General features: G+C 41.2%; 1 protein-coding gene across 1 annotated transcript; it reads left to right on the top strand.

The window, feature by feature from the left end:
* Positions 1-9,249: 9,249 nt before the first annotated feature.
* Positions 9,250-10,598, top strand: LOC4326563 (protein MIZU-KUSSEI 1). The gene has a single exon (XM_015787346.3). It carries the CDS (start codon positions 9,503-9,505, stop codon positions 10,424-10,426), a length of 924 nt encoding a protein of 307 aa, XP_015642832.1. The 5' UTR covers positions 9,250-9,502; the 3' UTR covers positions 10,427-10,598.
* The last annotated feature ends 6,763 nt before the right edge of the window (positions 10,599-17,361 follow it).

Here is a 17,361-nt window from a genome sequence, read left to right as displayed (position 1 = left end):
TAGTGATTGGCTTCTTTTGCTGGGAGGAAAGCAATTATATAGTTCAGCCTTGACTGGTGCTACTGTGCCAGAATAGTAAAAGGCGAGACTACGGTGGTGTTTGGAATGGATAGATGGCACATCGGACGTTACGACACTAATTAAAAGTGTTAAACAGAGATTAATGATAAAAACCATTTCATAACTCTAGACTAATTCACGAGGATTAGTCTATGTGATGCTACAGTAAACATGTGCTAATTATAGATTAATTAGGCTTAAAAAATTTCTCACGAATTAGCTCTCATTTATACAATTAGTTTTATTAGTCTATATTTAATACTCTAATTAGCGCATATGACAAGGACTAAAATTAGTCTCCTCATATCCGAACACCACCTACAAAAGAGTATTCCCTGTTTGGTTGCTCGTGTAGTTATTGACTTTGAGGTTTTTTTTAAGATACCCTAGATATATATATAGGCCGTCCATTTAGTTTGATCCAACGCGTCAGAATTCGTCATACGCGGACTTCCGTTGCTCATAATCCACGCACTTCTTGGCTTAATTATCTCTTGATTATTGTTTCATATTTGGAGAGAAGATATCCAAATTATTGCACCGGCAGATAGCTATGAACAGCATCTTCGTTTTTTTTTTTCTTTTCCTTCTTCTCTATTCGATTGAACAGGATTTTGCAAAAGCACGTACAATCTATGATCAGTAATTAATCCTCAAATTAAACAAGAAGGTTGCATGCATGCCTGTTCATTCTTTCATGCTTGCATGCAAACCCGGGCTCTAATAAGGACTTTTTATGCTGCAAGCTAGGTTTTTTTTTCTTTTTTTGAGAACAAGCTAGGCTGTTACTGTTGTTAATTTGAGAGAGATGGCGGCTGGCGGCGACAGTGGCAGCGCTCGTTAAGTTGGGGGCCATGCGAGATGGAAAGAGAGATCCTCACGGAATTATTAGATTTAATAAATTAATTAATTATTACTTTAACCAAAGATCTAAAATATCTATATAAATCAATGGTACTTCCTCCGTTTCACAATGTAATTCATTCTAACATTTCTCATATTCATATTGATTTTAATGATATATATATATAGATTCATTAACATCACTATAAATATGGAAAATTCTAAAATGACTTACACTGTGAAATAGGTGGAGTATGATTTAACACTATTACCATTATTAGTAAAAGTGTGCTGTAAAAAGCGTCCGGACTCCGGAGTTTGGAGTTCCTCTGCTCTGTACCTCTGGAAAAACTCGGTAATACAAAAATAGAATCATTCGACAAAATTTCAAATGGGAATACGAATATTCTTATTCAACGCAGAAAAAATATATATCAAGGAGATAAAAAAAGCTTAACTAAATTAATTAAACCAGAATTTATTGCAGCTGTTGTTTCTTCTTTTGGATCATTGTGTTTCCTACGAGGTGGGTCGCCGCCGACAGAGACTTCTAGTGTCGTACATGTACATTTGTTAGTGGCGGTCAGTTCTCAGTTTTCACCGTAGCGGGCCGGGCACCTTTTGTCAACTCCGGCAACTGGTTGTTTGGTGACTATCACAGATTCAGAGGCTCGCAGCCATGATTCTCTCAACCATGACGGCATGACGAACTCTCGCTTCCGGATCATCCAAAGAAAAACTCTAGGGGGCATGTACTATCCCCTAGCAGCAGATTGATAGCTTGACAAAGAACCAACGGTGCAACGATTCATTAATTAACATGTTATTATTATTTTCTACGTATATCTTTATCTCTACTTATTATAAAACTTAAAGATGATTCTGTACTCATCCTTATTTCCGTCCATAGTCCGACTTTAGAGCTGGGATGTCGTGCGTGAACGGGTCACGCGATGGAGGGAGTATATACGACTGAAATAAATTTAAACGGTATAATTTTTATATTATGGAATGAAGGGAGTATATCCGACTGAAGTGCAGAAGTATTCTCTCCTTAAGGGGTTGTTTAGTTTAAAAAAAAAACTTTTCCCAAAAAGCATCACATCGAATCTTTAGATATATATGCATGGAACATTAAAATATAGATTAAAAAAACTAATTGTACAATTAGGGAGGAAATCGCGAGACAAATCTTTTGAGACTAATTAGTCCATGATTTAGCCATAAGTGCTACAGTAACCCACATGTGCTAATGACGGATTAATTAAACTCAAAAGATTCGTCTCGCGGTTTTCATGCGAGTTATGAAATTAATTTTTTCATTCGTGTCTGAAAACCCCTTCCGACATCTGGCCAAACGTCCGATGTGACACCCAAAAATTTTCATTTCACCAACTAAACAGGCCCTAAGCCGCCTCCAAGAAAATAAAGGGCTTCTTGATTACCCCGAGAAACCGAAAAATAGAACCAAGGCCCTCTTTGTTTAGGCTTATAAGCCAACTTATAAGCTGAAAAGTCTAAACCTAAACAAACAAGCAGATTTTTCGTTTGGCTTTTTTGAAGCCATAAGCCATTCTAACACTATTAAGCCAAAAGTTAGGTTAGAGAAGCTTTTTTTTTTACTTATATGAGATAGATGTATGACTCTAACACTAGACTTAGGTTATTAAATCCACTGGCTTATAAATTATTATGCCAATATGCTGACTTAAAAGTGTAAGCCAATAAGCATAAGCCTAAACAAAGAAGGCGTAAGCCCGAAGTACTGTGCACTGTGACTTACGTATAGCTTCTGGGATATTTAAGAGAAAAGAAATTCTCCCTCCGTCCTATTTTTAGTACAGTCGTGGGTTTCTGTACCAAACGTTTAACCGTCTGTCTTATTTAAAGAAATTATAAAAAAAATCAAAAACTTGATTCATGCATGAGTAATATTCATATTTTATCATCTAATAACAATATAAATAGTAATTATAAAATAATTTAAATAAGACGGACAAACATTAAACACTAAAACCCACAACTGCAATTAAATTGGAACATAGGTATTATTCAGGCAGTTCTGACGTCAATGTACCGCACCGCTCAGTTTATGTACACTGAACATGCGGAGAATTGGCTAGGGCCTGTGCTGCTGCTGATGCCGCGCGAGGTTACCGTGGCCGCACGGTCGTGGTGACGAGCAGGAGGCCGGAGCTGACATGGTGAGCGCGAGCAGCTGCATCCTCACCGGTGGCGGGGGCACCAACCGCTGGTCTCACTGGTAGTCGTCGTCATCATCGCCGTAAGATCGAGCTCAACGGAGAGAGAGGATAAAGGGTGTGTTTAGTTCACGGTAAAATTGGAAGTTTGGTTGAAATTGGAACGATGTGATAGAAAAATTGAAAGTTTATGTGTGTAGGAAAGTTTTGATGTGATGGAAAAGTTGGAAGTTTGAAGAAAAAGTTTGGAACTAAACAAGGCCAAAGAATAGCCGTGTTCGGGAGGTGAGGTTGGAACTCACCTCCCGCGCACATAAAAAGGAGTGACATATTTTATTATGATTAATTAGATACTTATTAATATTTTTAGAAAATAGATTAATATTATTTTTAACGTAACTTTCATATAGAAACCTTTTGTAAAAAATAACACCATTTAGTTGTTTGAAAAGCGTGCGCCGGAAGACGAGATATGTGAGTTGGGAAAGGTGGGGAAGAGAGAAGAGTGAAGGAGGAATATTATATAGTCGTCACTATAAGTGAGCTCTTACATAGTACTCCAGTTCCTTTTTCCTAAAATAAGTTTATTCTTACCTATTTCACACGTATTACTATGAAATCAAAAAAACTATAATACCTCTGTTTTACCAAACCTCAATGTAGTTATTTTCTATTTTATCTACTTGCAGAGTATTTATTTTCTAATTTCACAAATTCCGATAAAGTGATTACTTAAAAAAATATATTTGAGTGTAGGTCCTTCCTATTTTTAATTGTTTTCTTTATTTTTGAAACTAAAATGCCTTGTAAGTGTTCCATCACCTAAAAGACCACGTCAAACTGCCACAAGTGATCCAAATCGCACTGATATTATTAGTTGAGGATGAGATGCTCTGTATCCGTAAAATGATGTGAATGAAACTCAATTGAAGGGATGTGTAGTGAATCTTATCCCTTTACTTTATATTCTATTAATCCTAAAATAAGTTTAGCTTTCATCTATCCTACACATACCGATACAAATTCAAAAAGACTAGAATATCCCTATTTTATCAACTCCCGATATAATGATTTCTCATTTTCATTTACACTTGATATAATTATTCTCTATTTTCATAAACTCTGATGTGATGATTACTTAAAAATAAACTTATTCGGAATATATAGGAGTAGGGGTGAAAACGGTCACGGAAATTACCGATCGATCGGGCGCCGTTTCCGTTTAAGGGGTACCGTTTCCGACCATACCGTTTTTGGCTATTTTTAAATTTTGTTTTTTCTAATTTCTCTCTGCATCGTATTAATGTCGATACTGAGTAGTTTAAATGATAAATATAGTCAATTACCGGCTGATCGAGCATCGTTTCTGAAGAGATGCTACCGATTTCTACCATTTCCGATCGTTTCCACCCCTATAGGAGGAGCTAAAATGAACTTATTATAGGACGGAGAGAGAGGTAACTTGATGTTGATTTTTTCAAGATTTTTATTGTCCTAACCAAAATAAATCACGAGAGTAGTTTTATTGTCCTGTTTGGAACAGGGGAATTTAATCCCCCCGGCGAGGCCACGGTAAACCTCGCCCGTCCTTTAGCTAACTGCACTCAATTAACCTAGTAGCAAACGATCCCATTGTACCGCAACTGCACGAACAATTTAATCCTGCCATACCTAGTACTGTAGTATTGTGGTCTGTGGGTATCACACGATACGCCTCCCATCTCCGATGAATCCCCCGTTGATGTACCTATACTCGCTTCCTGTGTCCGTGAGGATGAGGATTGAGGTCAAGGTGAGAGCGCAGATTACACAACGGGCAAAGACTCGCTTCCTCAATGGCTCCGGCCTCCGGCTCCCAGGAAGCAGCCATCAGCTGTCATATCAGTGCTACACCTGCTACAGTATACTACTACTCCTCCAGTGGGCAGAGTGACAGAGGAGCAGTGGGCTAGGGAGTAGGGAGACCTCCACTAGCAATGCAGCAATGGCCCTATTTAGTTCTAAAGTTTTTTTTTTTCTAAACTTCTACATTTCCATTACATCAAATCTTATACACACAACTTTTCTATTATATCGTACCAAACATACTAAATGTACTGTAGAGGGTTCCTGGTACAGTTGTTGAGTCATCGCCTCCTCTCCCAAACCAGGAAACCTCCGGTGCCTCCATGGTCAAAGCTCCAACTTTAGCTTTGTTTACCCTCGCGTCCTATACTGTCCACCGTACCAATCCCGAGGGTTGAAAATCACACCGGCCTCTGTCCCTCTCCTTGCCTAACTTCATTCTCCATCCTTATCATCGTCGTCTACGTGGTTCTTCCTTCTTCATTCTACTCCAATCTCTACCCAACAGGGTGTCCCGAGCAATCCATGTTTTTCATGGCATTTTACGCCTTTACCTGTGCAAAATTGTGCTAGCAATCGACGTCAGCTGCCTTGCAATCACAATTTGATCGTCAATTCGTCATTGTGGGGACAAAAGCTCTGTCCTATTGTACTTTCCCTGCTTATCCTATTCTCAAGACTATCAAGGTATTCAAGGTCTCAAGGAGGCAGCTTGGAGGCATTTGGGCCTTGAGACACGGGTAGGTAGAACTCAGCATGCATGCGCATGCCTTTGAAATTCCAAGGGGGATCACTTTAGTTTAAGCCTTTGCTGAGAACGATATTTGGTAGGAGTATCTGGTAGAGTACTATAGTTTCAGACTTTCAGTCCACTTCAAGACACCATGCAGAATTAGCTACCGGTGAGAAGCAACTATTCTAATCGAAGTCAGCAGTGATCCACCAACTAATTGAGTTTAGTCACTCGATGCTCACCTGGAATTCACCTAAATTCTTGCCCGGTTCATTGGTTGTTGCCATGTTTCGTGTGTGGTGTCCACAGATTAACGAGCAGTCAACCTGGCGACACGGTACTCACAAATCACAATCTGTAGCATTCGCTCACTACTCATCACTGACTTAATATATTACTCGTCACTGACGACGTTACTGTAATAAAATTATACTAGCATGCTTACATAATATTTAAGATATAATAATTATTAATGGATGATAATGTGATATTTTTACATACTAAGCTTTAGAATTTATACTACGGAGTATGTTGTAACTTATTAAAGTAAAGTAGGATAAACATATGAAAAAAAAAACCACTTTCTGCAGAAGGGGACAGCAATACAGCACGAGTGCGCGATACAGGAAAAAAAACAGCCTATTCAGATTCAACACTCCAACTAAAACAGTGGGTCCGATTAGTCAAATCAATTATGCGAGGCAAATGAACTATCTGGAGCTCAAAGATTTTACGGTTATTCCCATTCGTAGCCCGGGGCACTAGGCATTTTCACGAATTAAATATGAAAACATATTGTCCATTCAATTTTTTTTAAAAAAATATTCGGGATGCAAAATCTTTTGCACAAATATACTATCGGTCTCACACAACCATTGCATGAAAATAACGTGAAAATGACGTCGTGACTTGTATCACACAGTGAAAGTCGCTCAAGCAAACAGCGATACCGCAAGCAATCAACGCTATCGCTCAAGCAAATAGCGATACCGTGCCTTGCCGATTTAATTAGCGGTTAATTATCCTAGTTAGCGATTAATCACTAATCAGAATAATTAATCACTAATTATTATTAGTTAATTGTTAATTAAGTAATTAATTACTAATCAAATGGATCTCATTGGTCAGTGTCGCTGATTGCTTCTGCGAGACCGACCGAATGGTCTCGCTCTTCCATTCCGCGAGATCGTGCGCGAGACCGTGCGGTCTCGCGCTTTCGCCACGCGATACCGCCCGCAACGTCATCGTCATATCATTTTCGCGTAACAGAAGTGCGACACCGATGGTATATTTCTGCACAAGTTTTTGCATCCCGAATATTTTTGAGAAAAAATTGAGTGAACAGTATAATTTTAAATTTAATTCCTAGTCACTGCATGTTCATGAGTTCATCCCATGACATTAGGCAACATATATATATATATGCTCACGACAAAATCGATCCGTTAATACCTTCCATGGGATGTCCGTTTATATACATCGTCGAAATGCCTGGAAAGTCCTATAAGATATCACTAAACTTAGCACTTCGACTCATAATATATTATTCCCTCCAGTCATAAATATTTTATGTTATTGCAATATCTATACAACTTCAAAAGACTGGTGACAGTAAATCTAACATCCCATCCTCCATTGTGCGGCTTTACAGTTTTTTCAAATTGGTCATACTATTCTCTAATATTTAGAGAATGTCTCACTATTTGATTCAAACAAGTTAAATGAATATCATATAATTAAATAAACAAACACGTGATTAAACATTTTACAAAAACTAAATATTTTTTGGGCATTTAGCTATTCAATCTGTCTCAAATATAACATGTAGATTTTAAATTTGGTCCTAAATATACCAAGCTAGTACTCATAAAAGGTGAGTTTTACCACTATAAACTACCCATATTCATCCACTACTCCTTCCGCCTATAATATAAGGGATTTTGACATTTTGCTTGCACTGTTTGACCACTCATCTTATTTAAAAAAATTTGAAATTATTATTTATTTTATTTGTGACCTACTTTATTATCCAAAGTATTTTAAGCACAACTTTTGGATTTTATATTTGCACAATTTTTTTAAATAAGATAAGTGGTCAAACAGTGCAAACAAAATATCAAACTTCCTTGTATTATGGGCCAGAGGGAGTATCATTTAGCTTTATTATAGCCCCAGCTAGTCCAAGCATGCACCTCATACACTCCGAGGGAATAACCAAGTTTTTTTTACCTCTCTCCTTAATAATTGTGTCAAAGGCTAAAACTTACTATATTTTAGAATGGAGGGAGTAGTATTTAGTAAAAAAAATTATTATCGGTCTCATCTCCCAAGTGGATACCCCCAAGCTTCTACGGTCCGCTTATTGAGGAATAGATATAGGATGGATGTTCAATAAGGACAGGTCATCGCAAAGAAAAACTAATACTGCCTCCCTCCCAAAATAATTGTAATTCTAGGTTATTTAGCCTCCCTCATAAGGTTTGAAAAGAAAGACTATGATGTCCCTCATTAAATGGTGTATAAGTAAGAGTGGAAGAGTGGTTGAGGGTAGAATAGAAAGAAATTTGAATGAGAAGTAATTGATGGGACAACTAGTACTCTATTGTGATAACTATTTTGGGATAAATTTGAATTGTAGAAATACAATTATTATGGTAGAAAGAGATAAGTGAGCCTACGAGTCTACGACTACCAATTCCATCGGACTTATCAAATACTCGGTTTAAAAAGAATTATGTGCATATATTTGCCTCAAAAAGTAGCATAATAGCAAAATTTACTAGATTTCATAAACTTATTATTGAAAAATATAATAGTATGTTTTATATAATGTCACAACTATATTAAAAAAATATGTGAAATTAAATGGGAAATGGTTATGATTGGTTGAGACGAGAGAATAAGTGAAGAAATTGAACATGCGATGATTGCGATTGCTTGAAAGGATGAAGTAGATGTAAAAATTGATATATAAAAATTGGCGACCCTAAATTCAAAAGTTTACTGAAGGAGTAATAATTACGAATTTAAATATACAAGTTATTGACTTTTGGTCATGATGTTACTATTCATCTTTTTTTAAAAAAATGAGTACAAGTTATTTATTTTGTTGTGGTTTGTTTTATAGTTAAAGGTACTTCATGCCTGAACTATTTTTTCCCATATTAATGAAAAACATTATATCCAAAATTTAAGTCACTTGGCAACCATCAGGCCATGGCGCCAAGCACGCCATCCTATATCCTACCACCTCCATTTTGGTTTCAAGAAAACCACCTTCATTTTGAAACATAAATATTTCTTGACTATTACTTTTTGATCTTAAAATGAACAAATATATTACTGTTTACGACAGACTAAACCTATTCGGTTGTATAGCAAAAGAATTTTCATAGGTGTATTTTGGGATGAAGGTATAGCTAGCTGTGAGCAACTGACTGAACATTTATCAAATGGAATTGTACATAAGTTGAAAAAAAAAAAGAATGGTAGAGCCACATTTCTCCTGCACGACTGCCTGGCCCATGCCCTCTCTGCTATAATCTGCACCCTGTCTTCCATTTCCTCATCAAAAAAACACAACAAAACAGAACAGAAGCAGACCAGGTAGCAGACAAAGCCAAGAGTTTCTCACACTCCTCCCATCGCTTCTCTTCTCTTCTCTTCTCTCCTCTCCTGTCTGCTCAGTTTGGTGGGTTCTGCTCACCAGTCTCCCCCCGCAGTACAAAACCTCCATTCCTCGCCGCCTCCTCTTCCACTCGGAAACGGGTAGTAGAAAAGAACACACCGCGGTCACACACACTCTCTTCAGCAACAAACGATGAGGACCATCATGGCGAGGAGCCCTCACGAGTCATCCTTCTCCTTCTCCAGGAGGCACTTCAAGTGGCCAGTTCTTGGCAAGAGCAGCAGCCATGGCGCCAGCAATGCAGGGGAGGACGACTTCATCAAGGCAGAGGACGACGAGGAGGCCACCATGGCCTTCTCCTCCACCTGCCCGTCGTTCCACTCCGAGGACTTCGTGTCCCCTCCGCCCTGCAAGCCGCTCAAGCAGCAGCAGCAGCAGCAGCCGCAGCAGCAGCGCAGGAAGGGACGCACGGCCGTGTCCCGCCTGCGCACGGCGCTGGCCGCGGCCCTCGCCGGCCGGCACCGCCAGGTCGGGCTCGGCGCCCGGCTCACCGGCACGCTCTACGGGCACCGCCGCGGCCACGTCCACCTCGCGTTCCAGGTGGACCCGCGCGCGTGCCCCGCGCTGCTCCTGGAGCTGGCCGCGCCCACGGCGTCGCTGGTGCGCGAGATGGCCTCGGGCCTCGTGCGCATCGCGCTCGAGTGCGAGCGCGCCAAGGGCGGCGGCGCCTGCGCGTTCCCCACCGCCGCCGCGGCCCCCTCCTCCTCCTCCTCCTCCTCCTCCTCCTCCAGCGCCGGCGGCAGGAAGCTGGTGGAGGAGACGGTGTGGCGCGCGTACTGCAACGGCAGGAGCTGCGGGTACGCGGTGCGGCGCGAGTGCGGCGCCGCGGACTGGCGCGTGCTGCGCGCGCTGGAGCCCGTGTCCATGGGCGCGGGTGTCATACCGGCGGCGTGCGGCGGCGGGGAGGGCGACGTCATGTACATGCGCGCGCGGTTCGAGCGCGTCGTTGGCTCCCGCGACTCCGAGGCGTTCTACATGATGAACCCGGACTGCGGCGGCAGCGGCAGCAACAACAATGGCGGCCCGGAGCTCAGCGTCTACCTCCTTAGAGTTTGATCACTCGAGCGTCTCCCATTCTCACGTTTTCTTGTATCGTGTCAGTTCTTGCATGCTTTGTTGTTTCCTGTTGTAGGCTAGTAGTACTTTAGTAGGTAGTGTGACGGTATGAGTGGTTCTGGAATAATATGCATATGGAAACTGGGATTGAAATGGAATTATTTTTTCTTTCTTTTATGTTTTTTTGGGCACTTTGTTTGGTGCCTAGGAGTTATTGGACTGAGGTGTTCGATCATGTGAGTTTAGTGTCACTGACGTATGGGTCTATAGCAAAGAGGATTCACATATCAGTAACTGAAAGTCGTATAATTTAAGTCGAACGAGCTTAATCTAAAGATATCACTCCTATATACAGAGAAAGTATGGTAAGTTCTTTAGTAAACAGTACTCAAGAAGGTCTAGGACGTCATTTTCTAATCCAGTGATGGGTGATCTCAATTGGTATTGTACTAGCGAAAGATGATTAAGATCTTTTAACTTAAGTTATGTGATTTTGAGTTACTAACATATAAGTTATGTGATTTTGAGTTACTAACATATAGGTTCTTTTTGCTACAAACCTAGAGTCAGTGAACCTAGAGTCAGGTGACTTAGAGGCAGATGGTCCTTCTCCTCCAGGCTCCAGTGAAAGAAGGGAGATCCAGATATCAGGAAGGAGCAGGGATGACCGGTGAACAGTGTTGTATTATCCAGAAAGATTATGTGATAGTAATGATTATTATCGAACTGCATCAATTGTCTTTGTTCTCATGCATTTGTCTCTGCCATAATGTGGGACCGACAGAATGCCGGACTGCCGGAGTACATCTGTTTTCCGAAGTTGTTTTTCTAATCACTTTATTTATTTATTATGTAAATCACTTTATTTATTCGTAAGCTTAATTTTCCTGTATTTTACTGTCAAAATTGGGGGTATAAATATGAAACCCGTGGAGTGTTAAAACAAGATAGAGCAAGGAAAGACTAGATTCATAAAGAAACACTTAGCTATATGTTCCATTTTAAATGAGTGCACCAAACAGCTCAATTACACCCAGTCAATGAAAAATTATGTTTATGAATCTGAATATGGGTCTGTCTATATAGGTATATACCTAGTAAATATTGAGAGCTACTATACATACGATATGTCACATACGAAGCTAGTACGATGTTGTCCAGCTGTTTCCTAGCGATGCAACAAGTAAGGTTCACCATCCGTTAGTAATCGTACGAGAATCGTACATAACAATCGTAATCGTACGAGAATCGTGCATAACAATCGTATGCACAGCTAGCATTTTCACAACTTAAGTTTGTTTAATTTGTGTTTTGTTGAGTTGTGATCAGTGACCGCTTGAGATTGCGGCGCAGGTAGCTAGCCAATGGCCGCGAATGCCCAATGCTAATGTACAAGTTAATGAATAGAACTTTTATAATAAAATCATAGTACATATTATTTTTTTTCTATTTTGTTGATTTTTAACATGACATTTAATAATTCATGTTATTACAAATTTAGTGCAAATATGAAGGAATATAGGTCATGTTCAAAATATCTTTAATAATTAATAAAAACACATCACAATAAAACAAATGGTTATTAGTATTTATTGTATTTTTAAATAATATGAGTGGTTAAGTGTCATGTGTAAAAGTTAACAATGTTATATATTTAAAAATATATTGTAATCATCTAAGTTTGGTATCTTCTTTATTTTGTGATAGTAGCTAGTCAAATTGGTCCACATTGTTTAGTGGTATGTTTTGATCATAATACTCAGGGTTAAGAGGAAGCACCGGTAACGATGGACTCATGCAGTCATGCTTACACTGGTGGAGAAATGCTTTTTAGTCCCGGTTCGTAACCCCCCTGTAGTCCCGGTTTTTCAACCGGGACTACGAATCCGGGACTAAAGATCGCTATCTTTAGTCCCGGTTCAAATAACCGGGACTAAAAATCAATCTTTAGTCCCGGTTGGTGTTACCAACCGGGACTAAAGATGGGAGCATCTTTAGTCCCGGTTGATAACACCAACCGGGACTAAAGATATTTTTTCTTTTTTTTTCTGCTTTTAATATTGAATATTGATTTCACACCATCCCCTCCCATATCCAAATCATCACATATTACAGAACATCTCCAAATCCTCAAACAAATCATCTCCAAATACATTACAAACTCTTAAAAAAATTCCATCACAGGGTTCTAAAAAATTCATCACAGATTCACATCTCACGCAAAAATACATCACAGATTCACATCTCAAAAAAAAAAGAAAAAAAATCCGGCCGGCGGCCACTGCCGCCTCCCCTCCTCCCCTCCGCGCCGGCCGGCCAGCGCCGCGCCGGTTGCCGCCGAGCGGCCGCCCACCGCAGCCGCCGCCTCCGCGCAGCCTCCCGCGCCGCCGTGCCGGCCGCCCACCGCCGCCGCCGCGCGGCCCCCCGCGCTGCCGCGCCGGCCGCCATGCAGGCCGCCTCCGCGCCGTCCCCTGCGTCGCCGCCTCCGCGCCGGCCGCCTGCACTGTGGTGAAGGAAAAAAGGAAGGAGAGGAGGGGAGTTCGAGATAAGGAAAGAGATAAGAAGTTAGAGAGGAAAAAACGAGATAGAGGGAGGAGTTTGGTGTGTGGACGGGAAAAGAGGATCGGTACTATGGATTATATAGTGTGTTTTGATCTTTAGTCCCGGTTAGTAACACCAACCGGGACTAAAAATAGGTTTTTAGTCCCGGTTGGTGTTACTAACCGGGACTAAAGATCATAGGGCCCTGACACAGCCTGACATGGAATCAACCGGGACTAAAAATCATCTTTAGTCCCGGTTGGAGTTACCAACCGGGACTAAAGATGATTTTTAGTCCCGGTTGGTAGGGACTAAAGATCTTCCTCTTATTAACCGGGACTAAAAATCATTTTTAGTCCCGGTTTTTAATGGAACCGGGACTATTGTGGATATGGATCGACCGACCAAAGATGGTTTCTCTACCAGTGTTACATGACTCCATATACTTAGGATATATATTTGAAATATATTAATACCGAAAATTTGACACCCAAAAAAAAAACTAGTATAATACACCCCCAACTATCGATGTTGGACACTTAACCATCTTTGAGTTGTTTTGCTATGGTTTTTTACACGTGGGATGCCACGTTAGCCCTTCGCAACATTGAATGAAATATAATAATACATTAATAGTTTAATACAGCGTGTAGGCCTGCCTTCTCTCTCACACCGTCACATGCATTCTCTCTCTCTCTCTCCCTGTTTATGGTTCTGTAAAGTGGACAAGGAGATGACACACGGCAATGACGGTAGGGTTCTCGCCGCCGGCATAGGTGGTGCCTGAGACCGGCGCAGCTGAAAGGAGGCCTCCCTGTTCTACCAACTTACCTAAGCTCTTACGCATGTTAGGTATTTCCATGTTGATTATTCACACTATGAAATCCATCTTGCCACCTTTCTACCACACTCGCATATAACAGCTAGAGAATAATCAAATGTCCCCTCTCTGTATCGAATTGGAGGTGGCTTGCTTCTACCTTGTCTGGAGAACTACGATGCAGATCGTAAAGTCCTTCCCGTGCTGCCATTTCCAAAGCTGGTCATGTCCCTCGATCTACTTGTTCCGTCGTTCACGGATTCCACCTACTTGCCCTTGTTTCCTCCCTGTGTGGAGATTCTTGTTATGTGCTCAGCCCTCTCTATTAGCGACCGCATACAGCTGCTTCGGTTGGCGACCGTGCGCAACGTCTTGGATCTGCTCCTTCCCCATGACACCTCCTCCGCCGACTACCGCCACAACCTGTTGGAGATGCTCCTTCCCCGCCGCCGTGCACCGTTTCCAGTAGGCCTCCTGCTATCCCCTACGTTCATAGCGCTGATGCCTTCGAAGCTCCACGCCGCCGTTATCGCTGCTTGTGAAAAAGCTAGGTCAAAACGAACCAACCAAGCAATATGGGCTTGGCCTATATTTTCCTATGCGCTAACGTGATGAAGGGTGACGCAGCATCCCACGTGTACAAAAACCACGGTAAAACAACTCGAGTAGAAATAAGTATTCAACATTGAAAGTTGAGAGGTGTATTATGCCTGGGTTTGTAGTTGGGGAGTGTATTTTTGACAAATATAAGAATTTAGGGGTGCAAAATGTACTTTGCTCACATTCTATAACTACAAAATCTATGGGTTGTTCAGATCGATGTCATCTCAAACCATACCATCCTTTGGTAAAGTTACCAAAATTGTGCATCCATTTAGTTCCTTTTTTTGACAATTTAGTCCTTTTAGAAAACTTATTTTGAAACTAACCCTCGCCAAAAACTTTAACAAAAAATAGGCCGTGGGCTCAGCGCTAGTGCCTTTGGCGTTGAACCCTTGCCCACATGGATCCACAGATGGCGTGGGGTCAGCGCCAATGCATTTGGCGTTGACTCCCGTATACCTGTTAAGTACGTGAAGTATATTTTGATATCATGTAGTGCAGTGGTGAAGCCCATCCCTTGACTTGGTGACCTGGGTTCGAACCTTGAGCTTGCACCTTTTTTTTTCACTTTTCTATGGGTAACAGAGAAAAACCAAAAAAAGCGGTTAAACCGCTGCACTATGAAGAAATCATGACAAAGAATAGCACAATGTCTAATTATTACGTACATGGGGTTAGCGCCAAACACTTAAGCGCTGACCCATGCCACGTCCACAACCAACTATGCTAGCGTGGCAAATTTTAGTGCTGTACTATTTGGTGCTGAGACGTTGGACCTTAGCACCAACAGGATTGGTGTTGAGTCCACGGTCTATTTTTAGTTGAAGTTTTTGGCGAGGGTTAGTTTTGAAATAAGTTTTTTAAAAGGACCAAATTATTAAAAAAAGGCATTTAGTTTCTTACCAAACTCTTGTAAACACATAAGAAATCCAGCCAAAACTTAGCAATATTGTTAAATTTGGTCAGGTTTATTTGGCTACAATCCGAACAAGGCTGAATATCTGGTGAGAAATCTGGAAGCTGCGTGGCTAGAACCAGGGTTTACGATTCCGACGAAATCCGATCGGATTTCGCGAAATTTTGACATTTCGACGAGACTCGAAAGTAGAAACCATCTGAGATTTCGAGGAATTTCATCCAAATTTAAATTTGAATTGATAAAAAAATCTTATAAATACTATGATATTCATAGAACCTATTGAGATATAAATTTTCGAAAAAAAAATGATGTATTGTGTGTATTTACTAAAAGCTACATCAGGAAAGAAAAGAATAAAGAATTAAAAAAAAGAAACAAATTACCGATCGGAATTTCGATGATTTCGATCGGAATTTCGCCAAAACCGACCGGTTTTCGAGAACTTGTCAGCAAACTCAAGGATTTGTATTCAAATTTTATTCAAATTTTGGTTTATAAAATTTGTTCGAAATTTACCGGTTTTCCACCGGATTTCGTGAAATTCCGAATTTCGCCGGTGCCCGAAACGGAAGGTCATGTCAGAATCCTAAACCCTGGCTAGAACTAGAGGCCCCTTAAACCATTGATGCAATACCTGTAGTGCATATTGGAGCATGGAACAGTCGGAAGGGGTGTGACTTGTGAGAGGTGACCGGGGTCGTCGTCTCCGAAGGATCCTGCTTCTCTGCTCTGGTAAGACCCGATGGGTCGAATCATGGCGCATGGAAGGACAGCTCTCTTTAAAACCTGATTGGTACTCCGTACTCTGGTGTGACCTGCTTGTGCTTGGAGAGATATCTTTTTCCTCGGCCTCCTCCCCTTTCTGCCTCTCGCAAGGTGATTGATGTCTTCATGAATGTCAGATGGTGGATTCGGCACAAGCGACTCCACAGATATGGATTCCCTTCTCGTTTACCGGGCCGGTACTTCGTGCTGTATATCATCAGATCCTCACTGTTTACCTCTTCTCTCCACGTACGTTGGCTTATCCTTCTCTTTTCACTGTAATCACGTTTTGTTCCGACGGGTCATGCAAAGCAGTTTTACACAACAAAGCAAGACGCTTGATTTCAGAATGCATCTCAATTCTCAAGCTCCCATCTACTGCTCCCAGAATCGTTGCAGTTGCAGAGCTGCCGCTAAACTCAACTTCTGAACTCATATGGTTCAAAACAGCAACACTCACTAACAGTTTGGAACTTCTGACAGTATATACAGTGGTTTTCTATTCTTCTCTGTCAGTCTAACAGGGCGCAGTGCCTACTTCTTCCTCGCGTGGATTCGTGCTAAAGCTAGTAAGCTCTTGGTCTTTTCGGCTAGGTAAGACAAGGCGACATTCCCTGCAGCTTATACCCACTAAAAGCGATTAAGCCTCTATTAACTAAGCACGCAAGTGATGATGGCCTCATGCTATCATTCGATGGGGGCTCGCCCAGGACAGCATGCGGCGCCTACCCATGAACTCCTGCCCGGCTCGGCTCGACAGACTGCATCTCAATCCATTCAATCAGCACAAAGCTGAGAGGAATATTATCAGATAGGACAGAGCTAATTAGCGCCTTTTCAACGGAAAAGCTCGGGGGGGCTTGTTCGCACGAAACAGCAGCAGTAATCATGTAAAGAGCACCACGCCAACTCTAGTATTAGCACTGCGTGGCTCACACGTGCTGAATGTACGAGAGTCTGAATTGAATTGTGCGCCGATGAACCTGGTGCTCTGATTACAGGCCGGGCAACGAATTGGAAAGGGAGAAACGATGTAGGCAAAGCTCATTGCAAGCTTTATACGGTGTTCACGAGTTGATCCCCACCTCAATGCACTCGAATCATTGGCACATTGGGCCTGAACCTACTCGTCAATGGCATGAGAAGAAAAAAAGGGTATTGCATAATAGTATCTGATCTGAAAGATGCTACAACTTTGAATCATGAAATGGTCCAGTACCAATGCTTTACGATCAAAATTTGACATTTTTTTAGCAGAAAGTGATTAATTCATATTTGACACGAGCA

Source organism: Oryza sativa, chromosome 1 (genome assembly GCF_034140825.1).
Source record: "Oryza sativa Japonica Group chromosome 1, ASM3414082v1".
Taxonomy (NCBI): Eukaryota; Viridiplantae; Streptophyta; class Magnoliopsida; order Poales; family Poaceae; genus Oryza; species Oryza sativa.
Note: the sequence above shows the minus strand (reverse complement) of the source record. Positions and strands in the feature narration are given on the sequence as shown.